General features: G+C 38.6%; 1 protein-coding gene across 3 annotated transcripts in view; it reads left to right on the forward strand.

Moving 5' to 3' along the window:
- The first annotated feature begins 1,742 nt into the window (after positions 1–1,742).
- Positions 1,743–22,458, forward strand: part of KIF25 (kinesin family member 25) — a 58,611-nt gene continuing 37,895 nt past the window's right edge. For 2 of the 3 annotated variants that reach the window (XM_070740299.1, XM_070740317.1), the window contains exons 1-7: positions 1,743–1,882; positions 5,474–5,539; positions 7,833–7,949; positions 9,625–9,763; positions 12,142–12,245; positions 14,238–14,326; positions 16,481–16,523. In XM_070740299.1, coding sequence (XP_070596400.1) covers positions 1,790–1,882; positions 5,474–5,539; positions 7,833–7,949; positions 9,625–9,763; positions 12,142–12,245; positions 14,238–14,326; positions 16,481–16,523 — 651 coding nt within the window. In that variant the 5' untranslated portion in view covers positions 1,743–1,789. The remainder of the gene's footprint in view (positions 1,883–5,473; positions 5,540–7,832; positions 7,950–9,624; positions 9,764–12,141; positions 12,246–14,237; positions 14,327–16,480; positions 16,524–22,458) is intronic. The other variant, XM_070740307.1, reaches the window with a different exon arrangement.

Below are 22,458 nucleotides of genomic sequence, written 5' to 3' on the forward strand. Positions count from 1 at the left end.
AGTCTTAGGGTGCAGTGCTCTAGTCTAAAGCATCATTTTGAGGGTAGGAGTTGAAACAATTCCTACTCATTTATAATTTTGCTCTGCTGTGCCAACTTGAAGGGGGGGTTAAGCTCAAAACTAAGCATTTTTTTTTTTACCTTATTCTCCAAAGCCCTAGTGCTGGAGACATAATACTTAGACATATAGTTTAAGCCGCCCTGAGTCTTTGGAAAGGGGCGGCATATAAACATAATAAATAATAATATATACTGTTTCACAGTGCTATACATCCCTCTCTAACAGTTTACAGAGTCAGCATATTACCCCCAACAATCTGGGTCCTCATTTTACCCACCTTGGAAGGATGGAAAGCTGAGTCAACCTTGAGCTTGGTGAGATTTGAACTGGTGAACTACAGCCAGCAGAAGCAGCTTGCAGCTTGCAATACTGCACTCTAATCACTGCATCACCACCATGGCTCAGGATGGACACAGTTGATTCTTAGATTAAAAACAATTGTGTCCCTCGTGGGCGGGGAGGGGGGAAAGTCTTTGTAGAGGGGCTGCATACAGATGGATGGATAGACAGACAACACAACAACTTCAACCACAACAACACAAGAGCACACAACAGATTTAAACTTAATATTAACTGCTCCAAACTTGACTGTAAAAAATATGACTTCAATAACTGAGTTGTCGAAGCGTGGAACTCATTACCGGACTCCATAGTGTCATCTATTTATTTATTTATTTGTTTATTGGATTTGTATGCCATCCCCAAACCCCCAACACTTTACCCTTAGATTATCTATGGTTGACCTATCCAGATTCCTAAGAGGTCAGTAAGGGGCGAGTACAAGTGCCCTAGAGTGCCTTCCGTCCCCTGTCCTATTGCTCTCCTATATCTCCTATACCTTTCTTCTATTCCTATATCTCTTCTTCTATTCTTTCATTGATATGTTTTATTCCTATATCTTCTATTCTTTCTTATATATATTTTACTATTATATCCTCTATAACCTTCATTATGTATTTTACCATGTGTATACCCACTAAAACCCTCATTGTGTATTGGTCAAAATAAATCAAATAAATATGGATGGATAGACAGACAGATATGGATGGATGGTTAGACAGACAGATATGGATGGATGGATAGATGGATGGACGGACAGACAGACAGATAGATTAGATAGACAGACAAACAAACAATCAAGCAAGCTTAGAGCTGCAGATTTCTTCCATCGAATAAAAACAAGTGTTGCTGACAGCGTGGGAATGCTGGTTTTGTGTCTCTCTCCCAACCCCCCTTTAGCTCTGCATGCAACATCAGTGAGACTCCTCTGTTTCCGATAGCCGGAGAAACAAAACCGGCAAAAAAAGACCCGGGACTATTGGGATACACCCGTCCTTATTGTTTCTCGTCTCTGACCTATTTTCTCCCATTATTCGGCAACTTCTCTTTTAAGCACGGGGAAAACACCTCCTATTTTCCACTTGAAAGCGAATACTGCATCGTTTGGTCAGGGCATTTGGAGGGGCTTCTTCAAAGCCGGTGATGATGCCCCGCCGATTCTTCCTAGCAATAAAAAAGCCACCCGATCGTCGGCGCTCCCAAAAAGACGCGCCGCCGGCCTTTGCAAAAGCGACCGCTTCCCGGCGCTCTCATGTGCGGAAAGCCCGGCGGGTAGCTATAGCAACCCTCAAGAAGCTTAATCTTGGCTTGGGATTGGATGGTTCAAACGGCTTGCCTGGAAAGCGGAAGGAGGAAGAGGGAAGGGCTCCCTCGGCTTTGACTAGCTGGGATGCTCCATCTCCAGACGAGGAAACCCGGCAGCGCAATTAGCCCCACTTTTCTGTCGCAGCAAATAATTCGGCAGCTGGAACGGAAGCTGCGAGTAAGTGTTGAGATGGGGTAAATCGATGTCACCAATGAACAGTTTTTCCCCGAACGCCATCAATCTACTAAACAAATAATTCTTTCAACATTGTCAACCTTTTACTAAGTCTGCACTATTTCTATTAGTTTTTTCTCATCATTCCTATCATCCTTTTCCTCCCACTTAGGACTGTATGACTGTAACTTGTTGCTTGTATCCTAAGTTTTTTATTAATATTGATTGCTTCTTCATTGCTTATTTGACTCCTATGACAATCATTAAGTGTTGTACCTCATGATTCTTGACTACTGTATCTTTTTCTTTTACATACACTGAGAGCACATGCACCAAGACAAAATCCTTGTGTATCCAATCATACTTGGCCAATAAAGTATTCTATTCTATTCTATTCTATGCAGCAAATCGACCCATTTAGGTAGTTGCTAACAATCTACGATTATCTAGGTCCTCAGCAGTCAGGATTCAGGCCCGGCTACAGCACGGAAACTGCTTTGGTTGCGCTGATGGATGATCTCTGGCGGGCCCGGGACAGGGGTTTATCCTCTGTCCTGGTGCTTCTTGACCTCTCAGCGGCTTTCGATACCATCGACCATGGAATCTTTCTGCGCCGGCTGGAGGGGTTGGGAGTGGGAGGCACTGTCCTTCAGTGGTTCTCTTCCTACCTCTCTGGTCAGTCGCAGTCGGTGTTAGTGGGGGGTCAGAGGTCGACCTCTAGGTTACTCCCTTGTGGGGTGCCTCAGGGGTCGGTCCTCTCCCCCCTACTATTTAATATCTACATGAAACCGCTGGGTGAGATCATCCAAGGGCATGGGGTGAGATATCATCAGTATGCAGATGATACCCAGCTTTACATCTCCACCCCTTGTCCAGTCGGCGAAGCAATGGAAGTGATGTGCCGGTGCCTGGAGGCTGTTGGGGTCTGGATGGGTGTCAACAGACTCCAGCTCAACCCGGATAAGACGGAGTGGCTGTGGGTTTTGCCTCCCAAGGACAATTCCATCTGTCCGTCCATCACCCTGGGGGGGGAGTCACTAACCCCCTCAGAGAGGGTTTGCAACTTGGGCGTCCTCCTCGATCCACAGCTCACATTAGAGAAACATCTTTCAGCTGTGGCGAGGGGGGCGTTTGCCCAGGTTCGCCTGGTGCACCAGTTGCGGCCCTATTTGGACTGGGAGTCACTGCTCACAGTCACTCATGCCCTCATCACCTCGAGGCTCGACTACTGTAATGCTCTCTACATGGGGCTACCTTTGAAAAGTGTTCGGAAACTTCAGATCGTGCAGAATGCAGCTGCAAGAGCTATCATGGGCTTTCCTAAATTTGCCCATGTCACACCAACACTCCGCAGTCTGCATTGGTTGCCGATCAGTTTCCGGTCACAATTCAAAGTGTTGGTTATGACCTATAAAGCCCTTCATGGCACTGGACCAGAATATCTCCGGGACCGCCTTCTGCCGCACGAATCCCAGTGACCAGTTAGGTCCCACAGAGTTGGCCTTCTCCGGGTCCCATCAACTAAACAATGTTGTTTGGCATTGGGGAAGAGCCTTCTCTGTGGCGGCCCCGACCCTTTGGAACCAACTCCCCCCAGATATCAGAGTTGCCCCCACCCTCCTAGCCTTTCGTAAGCTCCTTAAAACCCACCTCTGTCGTCAGGCATGGGGGAATTGACATGTTCCCTCCTCCTAGGCTTATAAAATTTATGCATGGTACGCTAGTGTGTATGATTGGTTTTAATTTGTGGTGTTTTTTAAATTAATTTAAATATTGGATTTGTCTTACATTGTATTGCTATTGCTGTGAGCCGCCCCGAGTCTGTGGAGAGGGGTGGCATACAAATCTGATTAAACTTAAACTTAAACTTAAACTACACCAAGAGTAGGCAAAGTTGGCTCTTCTATGACATGTGACTTCAACTCCCAGAATTCCTGAGCTACCATGATTGGCTCAGGAATTCTGGGAGTTGAAGTCCACAAGTCATAGAAGAGCCAACTTTGCCTACCCTTGATCTACACCAATTTGATGGTGACATCATCCATCCATCAATGGTTAGCTACCCAAGCGGATCCTCTAAAACAGGAGTAGGCAAAGTTGGCTCTTCTATGACTGGTGGACTTCAACTCCCAGAATTCCTGAGCCAATTGTGTTAGCTCAGGAATTCTGGGAGTTGAAGTCCACATGTCAGGAGAGCCTGCTTACACCTGCTCTAAAGAGTCTCAGCCTTGAGAGGAGGAAGTGTGACCTAAAGTGTCTTTAGATATTTATTTGTGACCAGGAGTTAAAGCTAGGAAAGCTGTGATCTTCGGATGACCTCACCTCAGTTTCCAGACTCCCTCCCTTCAGTTGCATTACTTTACATTGAATTATTAACATCTCTTCACACAATATTTCTTCTTTTAATTTTTTAATTTTTATTTATTAAATAACAATTTGTATTTATTAATTACCTGTTTTTAGCTTTGTTGCACACTGCCGGAAATCATCTAGCATGAGATGGCAGTTACATAAATTTGAAACATAAATGAAACCATATCATTCATGGATAAATACTAATGGAGACTGTAGACTCAAAACACTTAAAATGCATTGAAATCAAAAATAGATGGTGGATGATGCTACTAGTCTACTGAGTGGCAAACACCAGATCTCCATTTGAGAACTTCAGATTTACAAACTGTGATATTTTTATTTATTTATTTATTCATTTGTCCAATGCACAATACATATGGAAGAGAATAGACATGAAGTAATATATATAAAGATAATATATTAAAATAGAGGAGAAGATATATGAAAGGAAGAAAATATACATGATATATGAGGTAAAGGAAAGACAATTGGACAGGGGATGAAAGGCACACTAGTGCACTTATGTACGCCCCTTACTGACCTCTTAGGAACCTGGAGAGGTCAATCGTGGATAGTCTAAGGGAGAAATGTTGGGGATTAGGGGTTGACACTATTGAGTCTGGTAATGAGTTCCACGCTTCAACAACTCGATTGTTAAAGTCATATTTTTTACAGTCAAGTTTGGAGCGGTTAATATTAAGTTTGAATCTGTTGCGTGCTCTTGTGTTGTTACGGTTGAAGCTGAAGTAGTCATTGAAGTATGCCCAATGAAGGGCTACCAAATTTTTTATTACCACACTATGGGCATGGCTTATGTAGGATGCCCTGCATTTTCTTTCAACTTCTTTCAGTGCAAATTGAGTGCTCTGGGGTGCAGCTCCATTTTAGCTACCTTATTGTGTGTCCTCCCCCAACTGGGCAGTAGCCCACCCCTGGATATGCCTAAGGGACTCTAAAGGCAGGTGGGTGGGACAAGTCATTTGAAATTTTGAATAAGTATTTCAAAGATCCAGTGAGAGATGAGCACAATAATAGAATATATGTAAACATATCACCATCCCTAGAAAACCTAGGCTTTAAGGTTTCTGCAATGATGGGACCCGGGTTCTTGATGGCGTGATTGGTGAGATTTAAAATACGAAAGACTGATACAATGGTTGAAGAAGGATTAATATAAGCTACTTTGGCCTGTTGCCTCACTCATGCTTGTTTAAGTTCATATGAACTGTGTTTTGTCAGACAAAAGAAGAAAGAATAATTGTGCTGGAAACAGAAAATGCTCTTCTGCACCTTAAGCTTGCAAAGGTAACAACATTTTCATCTCTTCAACCTATTATTCTGTACATATCTTTTCTAGACTTTCCAATTTAAACCCTGAGCTGAAGTCCAAAATAGCCTGTCCATTTTTTAGGTTACTTTTCTTCATTCAGAGTGGCGATAGTTATTTTAATTTTTTTTAAAAAAAAATCAAATCTACAAAATCCCTGCTTTTGGTTATGGACTTACCTGAAAACTATCAAAACTGATTGTGGTTTGTGTGGTGATCTAACAGCGGACACCTTGGTCAGCAAAGCAGTGAATAAAGAGAGATTAGCATCCATTTTGTGTTGGCAGTTTGAACACATACGTTTATCTGTGCAGGTGCTTACTGTGAGTTTCAGTAATCCTCTGAAAATGCAGTTAAGCTTAAGCAGATTTGGAAAACATCTGTCAATCTCCCCTTCCTGACTGAAGCACTAATAATTGTATTTAATGACTAATCCAGTTCTTGGGTTTTTTAAAAACAAAATAGCTAAAATAGGTATGGATGTAGATAAAAGTAAACTTACTGAAAATAAACAAGACCAAAGAGTCTTCCCAATATTTAAAGTTATTTTTTTCATGCATGGTTACTAGTTAGTTTACCCCCATTGTCTGATTTGAAAATTCTCAAATCTATTCTAATCCTATCCATTCTATACTATTTGGGTTGTTTTGCATGCTAGACAACCACTTCATTATTCTCATTAATTAAATATTTATATCAAATAAATTTGGGGAAAGTTTGGCCATGAGAAAGCAGAGAAATTTAGTTCGGTGCTATTGAAGTTGAGTCAGATATATGGTCTGAGTCTGAATTAGGCCAAAGGTTCCATCTGATTCATCATCCTGTTTCCATATAAATCCATCAGGATTTAGCTCTTCTGTTATTTGTTCCTAAACAATCTGTTCAGAATTTTACTACCTCTGTGACTGGTATACATGCAATATGCATATGATCTGGCAGAGATCTTATAGGACAATAGATTGCTAGAAACATTTAATTACCAATACTTCATTTATTTGATTCCTATAGCTCTTATAGGACAAGAGGATCAGGCTGAGAATCTCCTATTTTCATGCATAATTGCTATCCACAAAGAATTGGCTTGAAATGTGTTTATATAGCATCCTTTACCCCAGTGATTTTCAACCTTTTTTGAGCCGCGGCACATTTTTTACATTTACGAAACCCTGGGGCACATGGAGCGGTGTGTGTGTGTGTGTGTAAAAATGTTTGGACAAAAAAATTCTCTCTCTCTTCCTCCCTTTTGCTCTATTTCTCTCTCCCACTTTCTCTCCCTTCCTCTTTCTTTCTCTCTCTCTCCATCCCTCTTTCTTTCTCTTCCTTCCTCTCTTTTTTGTTCTCTTTCTCTCTCCCTCCCTACATCCCTCTATGTCTTTCTCTCTCTCTCCTTCCCTCCCTCTCTTTCTCTCTCTCTCTCTTGCTTTCTTTCTCCCTCTCTTTCTCTCTCTCTCTTGCTTTCTTTCTCTCTTGTTCTCTTTCTCTCTCGCTCGCTCTTTCTCTCTCTTGCTTTCTTTCTCTCTCTCTTGATTTCTTTCTCTCTTGCTTTCTCTTTCTCTTGCTTTCTTTCTCTCTGAGCTTCGCGGCACACCTGACCATGTCTCGCGGCACACTGGTTGAAAAACACTGCTTTACCCAACCTCCTTTTTTTCTTTTTAAGTATGACCTTAAAGAGTCAATTGCTTTTTTGTCCTCTGTGCAAACCATAATGGGTGAATGGGCCCAATCAAGTGTGGCAGTACATTCCAAGACAATGTGGTTATAGTAAAAATACTCATACAAGGATGAGAATTAATTGAAAATGAAATGTTCTTGATTGGAAAGAAAGAATGACTAGCCATTGGTTACTCCAATTTAATTGGTTCCATTCATGGTTACTCCCTGGCTCTACCTAGGCTGTTATTCCAGTCTGATACTTCTATTTTTTAACGGTTTAAGATTTACAGAATACATAATAACGGAGTTGGAAGAGACCTTGGAGATTTAGTCCTCTGGGGGTTGTGAATTCTGGGAGTTGAAGTTACACAAACCTTAAAACTGCCAAGATCGGACACCTCTGCTATAGAGGCATAGAAGACATTGTGGATTCTAGAGAAAATGCTTTCAATCTTCAATCAAGTTCAGTATGATACAATACATTGTCAGAAAGCTTAACAGTTAATTTTATAGTGAGGATGATTATTACCGCTTTTTATACTGTTGGATTTTCGTAAATTTCTAATTCTGAAATTTCTAATCTTCAGAATGACAAGTGTTTGTTTTTCTTAAATGCAGAATCAAGGAATCATTAGGAACAGCTCAGCAGAACATAATTTTGCTTATTATAATAATATGAAGAAATTTCATGGTACTACAAAATCCATTGTAGTCCAGCTTCACAGAGCCATACAGGTAAAGAGGTTTATTAGAACTGGAAAGGTCCAGCATGTTTCAAATTGTCAGGCATTTCAGATAGTCTGGACAAGAGCCCAAAACCATGGGTACTAACATTACCTTTATCAACACTGTAATAGATTTTTGCATGTCAAAAAGCAGATATCTCCCCATCTTTGCCTTCACTTTCTAACAAAGTAAAAAAAAGTTCCCTTCTTTGCCTGTCCTCAGTCCTTATACAGACTGAAATATCTCTTATCTATTTTTATTATTATTTATTATTATATATTTACATATATTATTATCTTATTTATTATTATATATTTACTATTATTTTATTATTTGATTGCTTATTTGTAGCCGAGCTATCATTAAGTGTTGTACATTGATGAAAGTATCTTGTCTTTTATGTATACTGAGAGTATATGCACCAAAGCAAATTTCTTATGTGTCCAATCACAATTGGCCAATAAAAAATTCTATTCTATTTAATTCTATTATCTGACCAGTGCACTGGCTGTGCCTCTTTTACCTTCTTCCTCTCAAGGTTATGCTCGCAAACCATTACATAAACTGTGTACATATATTTATTTATTTATTTATTTATTTATTTATTTATTTATTTATTTATTTATTTATATTTTATTTTATTTTATTTTATTTTATTTTATTTTATTTTATTTTATTTTATTTTATTTTATTTTATTTTATTTTATTTTATTTTATTTTATTTTATTTTATTTTATTTTATTTTATTTATTATTAGAGTTGAAAGGGACCTTGCAGGTCATCAAGTCCAATCCCCTGCTCAAGCAAGAAACCCTACACCACCCCAGCCAGATGGCAGTCCAATTTCCTTTTAAAATTATATGTCAGAGCTGTGGTGGTGCAATGGTTAGAATGAGATACTGCAGGCTACTTCTGCTGACTACCAGCCGTCTGCAGTTTGGCAGTTCGATTTTCACTGGTTCAAAGTTGACTCATCCTTCCGTCCTTCTGAAATTGGTAAAATGAGGACCCAGATTGTTGGGGGCAATAGGCTTACTCTCTGTAGTGGCTTAGAGAGGGCTATAAAGCACTGTGAAGCAGTATACAAGGGGTGGACAAAAGAATGGAAACACCTTGAAAAACCATCAAAATATCTTCTAATATGGGTTGGTCCACCACAACAATTTGCTTTATTATTTATTTATTTATCCGATGGTCTCTCTCAGACAACTTTGACTTTCGACCAGACCTGTGCTTGGCTGAGGACGTTTTCCCTTCTCTTTCAAAAGCAGTCATTACTTTTGAGACATGACCTCTTGAAACACCAAACATTCAGGTACTTTCTGTTACACTAGTGCTTGCCATTCGAGCACCAACAATTTGGCCTCTTTGAAAGTCTGAAAGGTCTGCCATTTCTAGAAGGTTATAACCAATTTCCTTAAATTTCTGTAAAAAAAAAAAAGGTAGTTTAAAAAGCATATCAAATAACAGAATTAAAAAAAATATAAAAGTATGTCAAGTTTTGATTGATTTGAACATGTTCAAACATTATGATGCCAAAAAGTCAAGTGTTTCCATTTTTTGGTCCATATTCTGTATAAGTCTAAGTGTTATTGCTATTGCTAAGGGGAAGGGAGGAAAGAATAAATAGACCTTGAACTTCTATGACCTCATATAACACCAGCTCTTTATATTTGTGATCCAGAGACTAAAACAAGACATGCAGAATCTCCGTTTGTCTGCCCTTCAATTTGCAAGGGAGATCCACCATCAGGGTGAGAGCTTTCTCCATCAGGTTCTGCTCACTGTCCAAAAGCTACATTTACAGAAGGAGACTGTGGAAAGTAAGAGACATAAGAGTCATATAAAGTTGATCAAGCAGACATTTAAAGAACTCAGACACTGACTGGTTACAACAAGCTTTTTAAACTGTTGGTTGGGAATTATGGAAGCTGTTTCAATCAATGTGGAAGGTATTTGGTTTAGGAGGTTGTACTCAGGGGTGGACTATTGCCCAGATGGGGGTGAATGCAGTGGGATGTTGCAGTATAGCATAAATGTTAGAAATAGGATTGTATCAAAAATCTGGACCTCTAGCATAAAAAAAATACTCTGCTTGACCCTGATTCTATAAAACCAGGACAGGAGGGCACTAATCTGCCTAATCTGCATTCCTGGCAATCACTACAGGGAAACAAAAGGGGCTCAAATAAAACATCTCACAATAAACAAAGTTTTCACCACTCAGGACAGGACGTTATAGGATCAAAGGGGGGAATTTACATTGGCTAAGGCATACATCAGCAGGGTGACAGGGTGATTAAGGAAGATTAGCAAGATAAGGAAGAAGACTTCAGAGAAATTAGGTGTGAATAAACATCTGCTCTTAGGAAGTTTCTAGGAAATTGTTTTTTGATATCTATGGGATAGGAAGAATTTAAAAGATACGTTTGAAGTTGTGTAAAGGAGCTCCACCCCAGAGCACCCAGCCTACACTGAAAGATGTTGAAAGGAAATGCAGGCTGTCCTGCATAAGCCACGGCCACAGTGTTGTAGTAAAAATTTTGGTAGACCTTCACTGGTCTTATCTGAATGTTTCCTAGGTAGTATCTCTTCCCATTCTTCCTCAAGATCATCCACACTCATTCCATTAAAGCCACAGTGTGGTAGTAAAAATTTTGGTAGCCCTTCACGGGTTGTACCATAGAAGCTCTATTGATGCTGGGACCTTACCTAATACAGAATTTGTGGAGCAGATCCTCATTTCTCATCAGAAGAGCAAAGAAAAATGAGAAGCAGATAGTTTCCCTTTTATTTGGGTTTCTCCTGGCGTGCTTTGTCAATGATAAAGCTAAAGAGCTAATGCAAAAATAAATGACGAGGGAAAGAAATTCCACAGGGCACAAGGATGGCGGTGGACGATTCTACAATTTGACCTGCCTTACAAGAACATTAAGGTTGCGACCTCAGATAAGGATCCATTTTACTTTCCATTCTATTCCTATCAATAGGGACCAGTTTTTCTGGAAGTTCTGGAAGTCCAACATACATGGTGTACCAATGTGATGTGCTTGTTCCATGTAAATTTACTCTGTCATGAATCCACATTGGAGCCTAGCATTATAGTTTAAACCAAATCACTATGGCCTGCTCAAGAAATCTTGATTCAAAATTCTAATTTAGTGTCATGTGTAAACTCAGCCAGAGGTATAATTAAGTCTTTTACATGTTTTATGAAATTTATTTATTTATATTTATTTCTTCAATTTCTATGCCACCCAACTCCATATGGACTCTAGGTGGCTCACAGCAAAAATATAAAACATCAATAATAGCACAAAACCCTCTAAAAACAAACAGTTAAACCCCTGCATACCATTAATGGCTGGATCTCGCTGGTTACTACCATAAGATCAACGGCCCCAAGCCTCTTGGAAAAGCCAGGTCTTTACTGCTTTCCAAAAGGCCAAGAGGGTAGCTGGTTCCAGAGAACCGGGGCAACCACAGAGAAGGCCTTCCCTTACAGACCCGCCAGCCAATATTGTTTAACTGATGAACCCAGAGAAGACCAACTGAATCCCATGGGATTGGGCAGAATATAAATCAATGCTGCCCACTGGGAGCTATGTGGTAGAAGGTGGTCTCAAAGATAGTATGGCCCTAAGCCATGTAGGGCTTTAAAGGTAATGACCAACAACTTGAATTGCGTCTGGCGATCAATCGGAAACCAGTGCAGTTTGCAGAGGATTGGTGTAATGTAATGTATATAGAGCCGAGGTGGCGCAGTAGGTAGAGTGCGGTACTGCAAGCCACTAAAGCTGACTGCTAGATCTGCAGGTCAGCAGTTCAAATCTCATCACCAGCTCAAGATTGACTCAGCCTTGCATTCTTCCGAGGTGGGTAAAATGAGGACCCGGATAGTGGGGGCAATATGCTGACTCAGCTAAAAAGTGCTATTGCTAACATGTTATAAGCCCCCCTTAGTCTAAGGAAAATGGCGGCATTAAAAAAAATGGAATAAATAAATAAATAAGTGTACCTAGGTGCACCCACAACAACTCGCGCAGCTGCATTCTGGACTATATATTGTTTGTCTTTGTTTATCGCTTGTAGAACTTTGCATATAATCATTCCAGCTCTCCCCCCCCCCCCCCCACTTTATCTATTTCACTAAGGAAGACATGTAAATACCTGTAGTTCATTTGTGAAAACTTCTTTCCAGCATTTCAGATTAAAACCCTGGAACTTGAACAATCCTTGCATGAGATTAATGAGAGATATATGAAAGAAAAACAAAGAAGAAAATTATTGCATAATAGCCTACTTGTAAGTACAGTATCTTGGTAATTAAGTTAACAATGTCTGAACAGACCTGTATAATTATTTTGGAATTCACTTTTACTTTATTAATAGTTACTTCCCATTGCCCATTAATCTTCATAAGCATCTGGAGTGGAAGGAGGCAAATTACAAAATACACCTTCCAAGGCAGATTTTCCCTCTTTCGTATGTATGTATGTGTGTATGTATGTATGTATGTATGTATGTATGTATGTATGTATGTGTAGGTAGGTATACCTACCTACCTACCTATAAACCCACCCACCCACCCACCTATCTAATCTATCTATCTAATCTATCTATCTATCTATCTATCTATCTATCTATCTATCTATCTATCTATCTATCTATCTATCTAATCTATCTATCTAATCTATCTATCTATCTATCTATCTATCTATCTATCTATCTATCTATCTATCTATCTATCTATCTAATTTATAAGCTTCCCCTCTCCTGATGGACTCAGGGATGAGTACAACAGTAAAATGAATACAAAAATTAAAAACACACACCAAGTACATACAGTAAAAACAGATACAAAATTTAAAACCCAGTATAAAGCAAGCATCACTCATTCATCCTGCTGGCCGGAGCAGAATGCTATGGCTCAATGGCCCCAGGCCTGCCAGCACAAGCGTGTTTTCAAAGCCTTTCGGAAGGCCAAGAGGATGGGGGCAGTGCAAATCTTTTGGGGAGTTCGTTACAGAGGACCGGAGCTGCAACAGAGAAGATCCTACCAGTCAGCATTGCTTGGCCAACAGGGCCCGGAGAAGGCCAACTCTGGCAACCTCCTGACAAGCAAAGTCAATGGGAAAGCCAGATTCATTTAACAACCGTATTACTAACTTAAACAACTGCAGTGATTCACTTAACTCTGGAAAGAAAAGTCGTAAAGTGGGGCAAAACTCACTTAACAAATATTTCATTTAGCAACTGAAATTTTGGGCTCAGTTGGGTTCAGTTGCTTCTTCAATAGTAAATTGAGGACTACCTGTATTAGCATCCTATACAATCTGTAAACAAACTAACTCTGTATCTTAGGAGAGCCTATAAATGAGTTTGGGCTTTCTCAAGATCTTTGTTTATTTAAATAATCCAAAGGCTAGGATTTGGATTAAAACAAAAGAACAAAATTGAGATTCTCGAGAGAGTAAATTTTGTGGTTTGTAATGATTTGTTTATTTGTGTAAAAGCACTTGTGAACTTCATACTATCTATCTATCTATCTATCTATCTATCTATCTATCTATCTATCTATCTATCTATCTATCTATCTATCTATCTATCTCAGTGTTTCCCAACCTTGGCAACTTGAAGATATTTGGACTTCAACTCCCAGAATTCCCAAGCCAGCGAATGCTGGCTGGGGAATTCTGGGAGTTGAAGTCCAGATATCTTCAAGTTGCCAAGGTTGGGGAACACTGATCTATCTATCTATCTGATTGATTGATTGATTGACTGGCTGATTGATTGATTGATATGCTGCCCCTCACCGAAGACTTGGGTCAGCTTACAACATATAATAATTAAACTAGATAACTAACCTAAAATCCCCAATATTTTAAAAATCAATCGTACACATTCAGATCTCAGCCATACACAACATTCATCAGCCAGGTTGAAGTGAAGGCATATTTTGCTTTCTGCAAACCATAATCTGTAAAAGCTACTCACTTTATAAGGACATCATTTAACTGGAAAACATTTTCTTCTGCTCCACGATTGCAATTCTCTTATTTTCTGTTTGTAGTAACAGACTGGATCGAGGATCCTCATAAGCAGTCTGCTCTTCTACTCACATTCCTGAGGTTTACTGCCAAAATAAATGTGTTTAGTGTCAGATCATGAGTTCTTATACATTCTGTCATTTTAGATATCATCTATGCAGCAATGTGTTTCTGGAAGACATGTGGGATTTGCAAGCTATCAATCAACAATAATAGTATTTATTAGATTTCTGTGTTGTAACCCTAGGAGTTAAGAGGCAATATCAGAGTGCATTGCAGAATCCGTCCATTCCTACAATTTGATGCAGCTCCTGAAGAATCAGCCATGGAAGACAGGTAATTAAATAAATTAGTCAACTGTGGAAAAGATAGCTTTCCTGACAAAGAAATGTAAAAAGGTCTTTATCCTTCATTGAAACTTTTATTAAGCTAGACACTAATACTATAAAGCTACAATTTGAGATTTACCTTCAGGCATTTAAGATCTGCAATAAACCATGTAGACCATAAATCTAAGCAACCAAAGCAGGTAGGGTACACAAGCATGAAAATATTATTTCGTTTCCAAGGTTTTGCATCTTGTAGAAGACTTTTTAATTTCCAGTTAACATCAAGTCTCTTTTCAGTTGAGCTGAGCTCCTGGTGTTTGTATGAACATGTCACCTTTCAAGGTGGAGCATACCTGCCTTCTAGTTTTACAGGAGTCTAGACATAAATTTCTTGTTTTCTTTTAATAAGCTTTTCAGGGTTCCTTAATGAATTCTGTCTTGCCTGTTTACCTGCAAATGCACAGATAGGCAGCAAGTTGAGTGCAAACAGAGGAGGGGAGATCAGCCAAACTGGTAAACTGTCTTGCTCTCTAGTAGAAATATATGATCCTCTATCGTTTTGATATTCCTCTCTTTTATTTTATATTGCAAAATGGTCTGGATGTTTTTCCTGTGTTTTGGCCATCATAAAGAATTTATTCATTTCTATATGAATATCTATCTCTGTGAAATTTTCTTGGCAACAACTCTGAAATACTTTGCCACTGCCTTTCCCCAGGATGCTTGTCAACTTCCAAGTCTAGCCTATAGTCCTGAGATTTTCTGGGAATTTCCCTTCCAAGTTTTTCCCAGGGCTGATCTATTTACTTTTTTGGGGTGAGCCAGGGATGTCCAGCTTTTCCTAGCTGCTTGCTTGCCTTTCTTTCTTTCTTTCTTTCTTTCTTTCTTTCTTTCTTTCTTTCTTTCTTTCTTTCTTTCTTTCTTCCTTCCTTCCTTTCTCTCTCTCTTTCTTTCTTTCTTTCTCTCTTTCCTTCCTTCCTTCCTTTCATCATCACAGTTACCTTCTCTTATTTCCTCTGTTTTTCCTCTGTTTGTCCTGTTTTGGTTTTAATTCTGTCCACATTCAACAGCTGAAAGTGGAAGTAGTAAGCCTGACAAAAGTCATTACTGCTTCCCACTCATTCTAGGGAATTAGTCCGGAGGCGGGGCATCCCAGCAGTGCAAGGCAAAAGGGGTGACTGTTGGGATGGGGTTGCACACATTATTTGCTTTTACATTGATTCCTATGGGGAAAATTGCTTCGTTTTATGAACTTTTCATCTTACGAACCTGGTCACAGAACGAATTAAGTTCGTAAGACAAGGTATCACTGTACTTGGCTTTGACATTATCTGAAGGCAGAGGAACAACCATAGCAGAAGAGCAGCAAGTACTCCGCAAAGCCAGAGGTGCAAATGCTGCAACAATGGTGCCCACATATGTCTGCCCAACATGTAGCAGAACATTTTGTGCCCGTATAGGCCTTATCAGCCAGCTGCGGACACTTCGTGGACATCCCACAGCCTGCTAGATGTCAAGGTCCTCTTTGAATACGATGGACGAACATCATAGGTAGTCTTTGATTTACAACCACAACTGGAAACAGAGCTTACATTGCTAAGTAATGCAGTCATTAAGTGAGTTGTGCCCAATTTTTTGCTCTTTTTGCTGCAGTATGCTATGTGACCATAGCATGCTGCAAATGGTATAAAGATGTGCCAGTTGCCAAAGTGCCCAAAATGCAATAATGTAACTGTGTGTATGTATGTGTGTGTGTTTGCAGTTGTCGTAACATCAAAAGTAGGTCATAAAAAAGTCTAAAGATATCTGTCGTAACTTCAAACAGTCATTAAATGACCAGTGTAAATCAAAGACTACTATACATAGGTTGGATCTCCTCATTTTAAAGTTATAAATAGTAGGAGGGACTAGAATAGAATTCCGTATTGGATGGTGCACGCACACATGTTGCTTGTGCTGTGTGTATGCACACATGTTTGCCGACCGTTCGCATGGAACTATCCTCTCTTCCCCTTTACTCTCTGGTCTGCAAACCTGGAAACTCTGGTATAAATATTGTGGAACATGACTTCCTTGTGACGCTCCTATGATTTGCTCTTCATCTTCACTATTTTCAGTGTTAGTTTTCTAATTTAAAAATAAATACATTTTCTTTTAAAAGGCAGAGAAGCGTTTCCGAAAATGTGATCTGTGTGGCAGATGAGGTGAGTATTCTCAACTTTTCTTACATTCTCAATCCTCCACAGCTAAGCAAAAAAAATGTTTAAAGGTCAGATGTATTAATTGGGCCACTCGATCATTTCTCTGAATCCTATCACTAACAGATAATCTCATGATCAAGACATCTCTTTAGCCTTCCCATTAAATAACTCCCCTATGCCTCTCTGATGCTGTGCCATGGCAAATTTACTATCACAAAAATGAAACATGGCTGCCTACCAAGCCTTGCTTTCAAGAGCATCAAAGCAATCTGGTTTAAATCCCAGAGGCATTACATCCCAGATGGGAGCCGAACTGCAAATCCATATGGCCTTCCAATATTAATTAATCCTGTTACCAAGAAAATAGCATTCGAAAGGCTCGATGGGGTTTGCTAAGAGGGCAGTTTTAATTTTGGTTTTACTGGAGCTTTCAGACAGATGCTCCAGCATATCTATTTCATGTTGAGCATAGCCAGCTTTTCCTTGTCGAAGAGTATTGAAAAGCATGCAGGAAGATGTTCTTTATAAATAGAAGATTTATGCACATCTATTGAGACTGACCATTAGGGCAGTGATCGCAATTTGCTCCGAGTCTGTTGGCATGTCTTGGTTTAGCTAAGCTATGAGACCTTCGACATACACTGACCAGAGAATTTTAACAGAGCATTGATGTGGGATAAAGCCAAGACACAGACTTAGTTAAATGAGTATTATTTACATATAAACAAAATATAAACAATCCAGAATAAGAACAAAGCAAATACAGGATAATAAGCACTGAGCAATTACAAGATTAGAAGCACAAAGCAAAATACAATATAGATAAGCACGAAGCTTATACAAGAAGATAGGCACGAAGCATAAACACAACTCCCCCTCTCTCAGGCAAAGTGAAAAGGAAATGACTGAGCAGAATAATAAGCTTTTATAGCTTCAATGAGGAAGTGACGAAACAGCCTTGAATATTAACTCTTCAAGTAGAAGTTAACTCTTTGAGTGCACATTAACCCTTTAAGTACAAGTTTGGTACAAGTGTACAATATGCAGTTTACAATGGCAATCCCTAACAACCATGTACCCTGTACTAACAGAGTCCTCGGAGAGGGGCGGCATACAAATCTAATATATTATTATTATTATTATTATTATTATTATTATTATTATTATTTCTCATGGAATTACTTTAGCCTAATAAGTTTCTTCTTCTTCTTCTTCTTCTTCTTCTTCTTCTTCTTCTTCTTCTTCTTCTTCTTCTTCTTCTTCTTCTTCCTCTCCTTCTCCTACTCCTACTCCTACTCCTACTCCTTCAAGAGGATATGCTGGGGACTGAACCAGGACCTTTCATTAAACAAAGCATGCAGTCTGATAGTGCATTAACATCTCCCATGTGTATTCTCAAACATATCCAGGGGAACCATCTTGGGATATGCTTGGCCCTATTTGTTTTGGCCTACTAGACCAAAAAACTAAAAGGGAAGAATGGCTTGTGTTTACCCCTCTGTCTAATTCTAGGATGTACAAAAGAGGAATTTGCACATCTTTCCCTCAAAAGAAGTGATATAGGTACATTCAGAAACAATCTCTACATATTGTCGGAAGGGGGACAGGAATGCACGTCTCACTGATGCTTTCCCTCAGATCCCTTGAAATAAGTATTTTGTTTAAAATATGATAACAGTGCCCTTCATTTAAAAAAAAAGTATCCAAAAGCATGCCTCCATTTAAAATAACCCAAAGTACAGAAATATGATTCAGTAACACAAGCCAGTTGTTTTATCGCAGGCTTTGAAGTGATTTGTTCTTATCATTGCATAGAAATGGTCCAAGTGTCTTTGGAAGATGGTACATAATCAATCTATCCACATGTGGACAATTTTAGAATGTTGTTATCCAATGGGTGGAAATGTATTGAAAAGATTAGAATTTGTCAAAATATGGAGAATGTGAAAAGAAAAAGAAAATAAAGTTGGAAAGAAGATATAAAAAGGGGAAAGATATTAGAAATCTAGGCCACTTGGGAATGGCAGAATAAAAACAAAAAAAAACACTAATTAAGATATAAATTGAGGAAAGACCTAAAATTAAGAGGTAGAAGAGAATGAAGAAATTTGGAAGATAAGCAATGGTGAATAATTTGAAAGAAATGGTCAGAATTTCTTTGGAAGATGCTACATAATCAACCTATCCACATTATATGAATATGTGGACAATTTTAGGTCCTATAGTGATCTATGGATTTCCCCAGTAGAATGCAAATAATCAAGTTGACTACAGATCGGCCTTTAAAAACCATTGTGCTGATTGAAAAACTGACTGACTTGAATTTTCCCTCTTTCATCTGTGACTGGATTAAAGGCTTTATTTCTAAAGGACCGGTCACAAACAATGAATGCTGAGACTTTCATATCCTCCTTCCCCCTCCCAGCTAGTCCAAAATGCAGCTGCACGAACTGTCCTTTTTATTTTTTAATCTAAGTGTTAGTCTATTCATTTCTGTGCAGTCTAAAATTTTCTTTATTATCTGTCCTCCTTCAGGTATATTATCTGCTTTCCAGTTTTGTGCAAATACTATTCTCATTGCTGTAACTATATGCACTATCAAATAGGTATCTTCTTTACTATGTTTGTCTGGTAAGAAACCCAATAGGAAAGTTTCGGGTCTTAATTCTATCATATATTATTTCTACATTTTTTCTAACCACATTTGTATTTTAGTCCAAACATTTCTTGCCTCTGTGCATGTCCACCACATATTATAATAAGATCCTGAAATTTGATTCTTTCCAACATTTCCAACGTTTTACTGACTTATCTTTAAACATTTTTGCTATTTTCTCTGGTGACATGTGCCATCTATAAAACATTTTATACAAATTTTCTCTATATGCTGTTGCCATTGTTAATTTATAATTTCTTTCCATAGCTGTTGCCATTTTTCTAATTCAATTGTATTACCAAAATTTCTTGCCCAAGCTATCATTCTTTCTTTTACCATTACTTCTTCTAAGTTTACCTGTAAGAAATAATCATAGTTTTTAAATCATTTTTGCATCTGTTGTTATAAGTATCTCATCCGGTTCCAACTTTCCAAAATTAACACCATATTCTTTAGTATCTTTTTTGTATCTAGATTGTATTTGCAAATGTGTATAGTAATCTAACTCAATTCCTTGCTTTCCTAAATCTTTTTTATTGGGTTATGGGTTTTTTTCTATCACTGTGAGTTACTGATATAGATTTATGTTGGGGTGTGTGTGTGTGTGTGCACTAAGGGAGGTTCATCCAATCTTATTGTACACATATTGTGCATTGACAATAAAGGATGAATTGAATTGAATTGAATTGATGTTCTCATGTTGGTTAATAAGACTTGCAACAACATTTTGTCCTATATTCTTTCCTCATACTGTCCAATCAAAACCATTAGCATGTGTATTCCTTTTCCTCTTCCTCTTCCCCCTTCCCCTTCCTCATCTTCCTCCTCTTCTTCCTTCTCCTCCTCCTCCTCCTCCTCCTCCTCCTCCTCCTCCTTCCTAGTTGTTTCTCTCTTCTGTGTTTCTAATTGACTTCCATTCAGAATTCAGAGCATGCTCAGCCCTCCATAGGCTCAGAAGATCAGTTGCTATCTCAAGTTTGTTACTGTTAATAATATTATTATTGCTTTTACAATTGTGCACCCTTGAGGCTCCTTCAGTGGGCTGATATTATTTTATTATTGGTCATCCAAATTTGGCTTCAGGCTTATTTGCATCTGCTGCTAATTTGGCCCAAGAGTAGACAAAAATTGTCTGTGGGCCTTTCTCCTTATTTTGATTATTCTGCATGAATAGAAAATTATGTGGTTTGATTTAGGTTGCTCATAGAGCTCAGCTCCTAAATGCATTTAGATTAGAGTCTTCAGAGAGGGTTGGCATACAAATTTAATATGCTGTTGTTGTTATTGTTGTTGTTGTTGTGTGTCTCACCAACCTTTCTTTAAAATTGTGAGTTTCTCCAAGAAGGGTCAGAAACTACTAAAATGCTAAATCAAATCTGATATTTTGATATTGTTTTACGTCTGAATTAGCAGAGTATAAATCATTTGACTCTTGATTGGGGGAAAAAACACTAATTCCAAAAAGTATTGTCGGGTTTCATCTTAAAAAACAAGAACTTCCATCAAACCCTCCTTCTGCCAACTGATATTGTCTCCGCTCAAATATCACAAAACTATATACAGTAATCCCTCGCTACTTCACAGTTCATCTTTCACGGATTCGCTATTTCACGGGTTTTCAAAGGGGGCTTAAATCCATTAAATCCATTAAATATTTTAAATCCATTAAAAATTCATAAAATTCTTCTACAGTACTACTGTACTCTATTAAAGAAACTGGTAGGATATCACATGTAGTTCTAGCTGAGAAACATTATAGAATGACTGTTTAATGCAAAGGGTGGGTTTTAAAAGTGCAAATACTCATTAAATACATAAAACAAATCTTTCCTCTACTTCACGGAAATTCATTTTTCATGGGTGGTCTTGGAACGCATCCCCCACGAAAAACGAGGGATCACTGTACATTGCTCAAAAAAATAAAGGGAACACTTAAACAACACAATATAACTACAAATAAATCAAACTTCTGTGAAATCAAACTGTCCACTTCAGAAGCAGCACTGATTGACAATCAATTTCACATGCTGCTGTGCACATTCAACTTTGAACAGAACAAAGTATTCAATGAGAATATTTCATTCATTCAGATCTAGGATGTGTTATTTGAGTGTTCTCTTTATTTTTTTGAGCAGTATAGTTTTATTGAGGATTAATTTGCTGTTGAAAACAGGCAGGGTTTATTTTAGTAAATTGGCCAGCTCTTCTGCTTTCAGTTGCTCCAAAATTGCAAGCAGGGACTGATTTGAAATAATACAGTTGGCCAAAATTACTTTGAATCTGGGGAGGCCCAAAGATTTTTGAAAGCCTGTGATAAATAAAATTAAAAGTCATTTCCACTTTGTTTATTTGCTAGAAGACCAAGCGATTTCCTCTCTTCGAGGGTCTTGTGTATTTTGGCTCGATAAGCAAGGCTTTGGTTCCAGAGGTTTAAAATATGGTTTACGTTTTTATTGAAAAGTAAAGCATAAGGGCTTCACTGGAGCTCATTCATCCTTGTAAAGCCTTAGAAATCTTATTTTCCTGAGGATGATTTTGGCTACTGCACTTAAAAGGAATGAGAGCGCTATTGCTGTGGCAATGTCTTACCTTACTAATTCAAAATGAAATATTGATTTAATCAATTTAAAAGAGCAGAGGCTTGGCTTTGCGTTCCATTCCTTTCTCTTGTTTTCGTTTGCTTTGCAATGCGGCTTCCTGCTTTGTTAGCAAAAGCTAAAGTAAGTAATTTAATCAACAGTCTTCCCCCAGGTTTGAAAGCATGTGGTGTTGCCGTCTAATTCACTGTAACAAAACTTGAGCTCAGTTCAAAGAGAAACTGTTGGCAATATACCTGCTTGATCCAGAATATGGAATTATTTTGGGTGTGCTTTCTGAAGATACAGTACAGGCAGTCCTCAGCTTATGATCACAATTGAGCCCAAAAGTTCTGCTGTGAAGCAAGACAGCTAAGTGAAATGTGCCCAGTTTTACAATTCTTTTTTCCACCGTTGTTAAACAAATATTGTGGTTATTAAATGAATCTGACTTCCTCCATTGGCTCCACTTGTTGGAAGCCATCTGGGAAGATTACAAATGGAGATCATGTGACCCCAGGACAGTGCAACTGTTATGTTAGAGTGGTTAGAGTGCAGTATTGCAGGCTAACTCTGCCAATTGTCAGCAGTTTGATCCTCACTAGCTCAAGATCAACTCAGCCTTCCATCCTTCTGAGGTCGGTAAAATGAGGGTCCAGATTGTTGGCAGCAATATGCTGACTCTGTAAACCAGGCCTGTCAATCT

The sequence above is a fragment of the Erythrolamprus reginae genome, chromosome 1 (assembly GCF_031021105.1).
Source record: "Erythrolamprus reginae isolate rEryReg1 chromosome 1, rEryReg1.hap1, whole genome shotgun sequence".
In the NCBI taxonomy this organism is placed as follows: domain Eukaryota; kingdom Metazoa; phylum Chordata; class Lepidosauria; order Squamata; family Dipsadidae; genus Erythrolamprus; species Erythrolamprus reginae.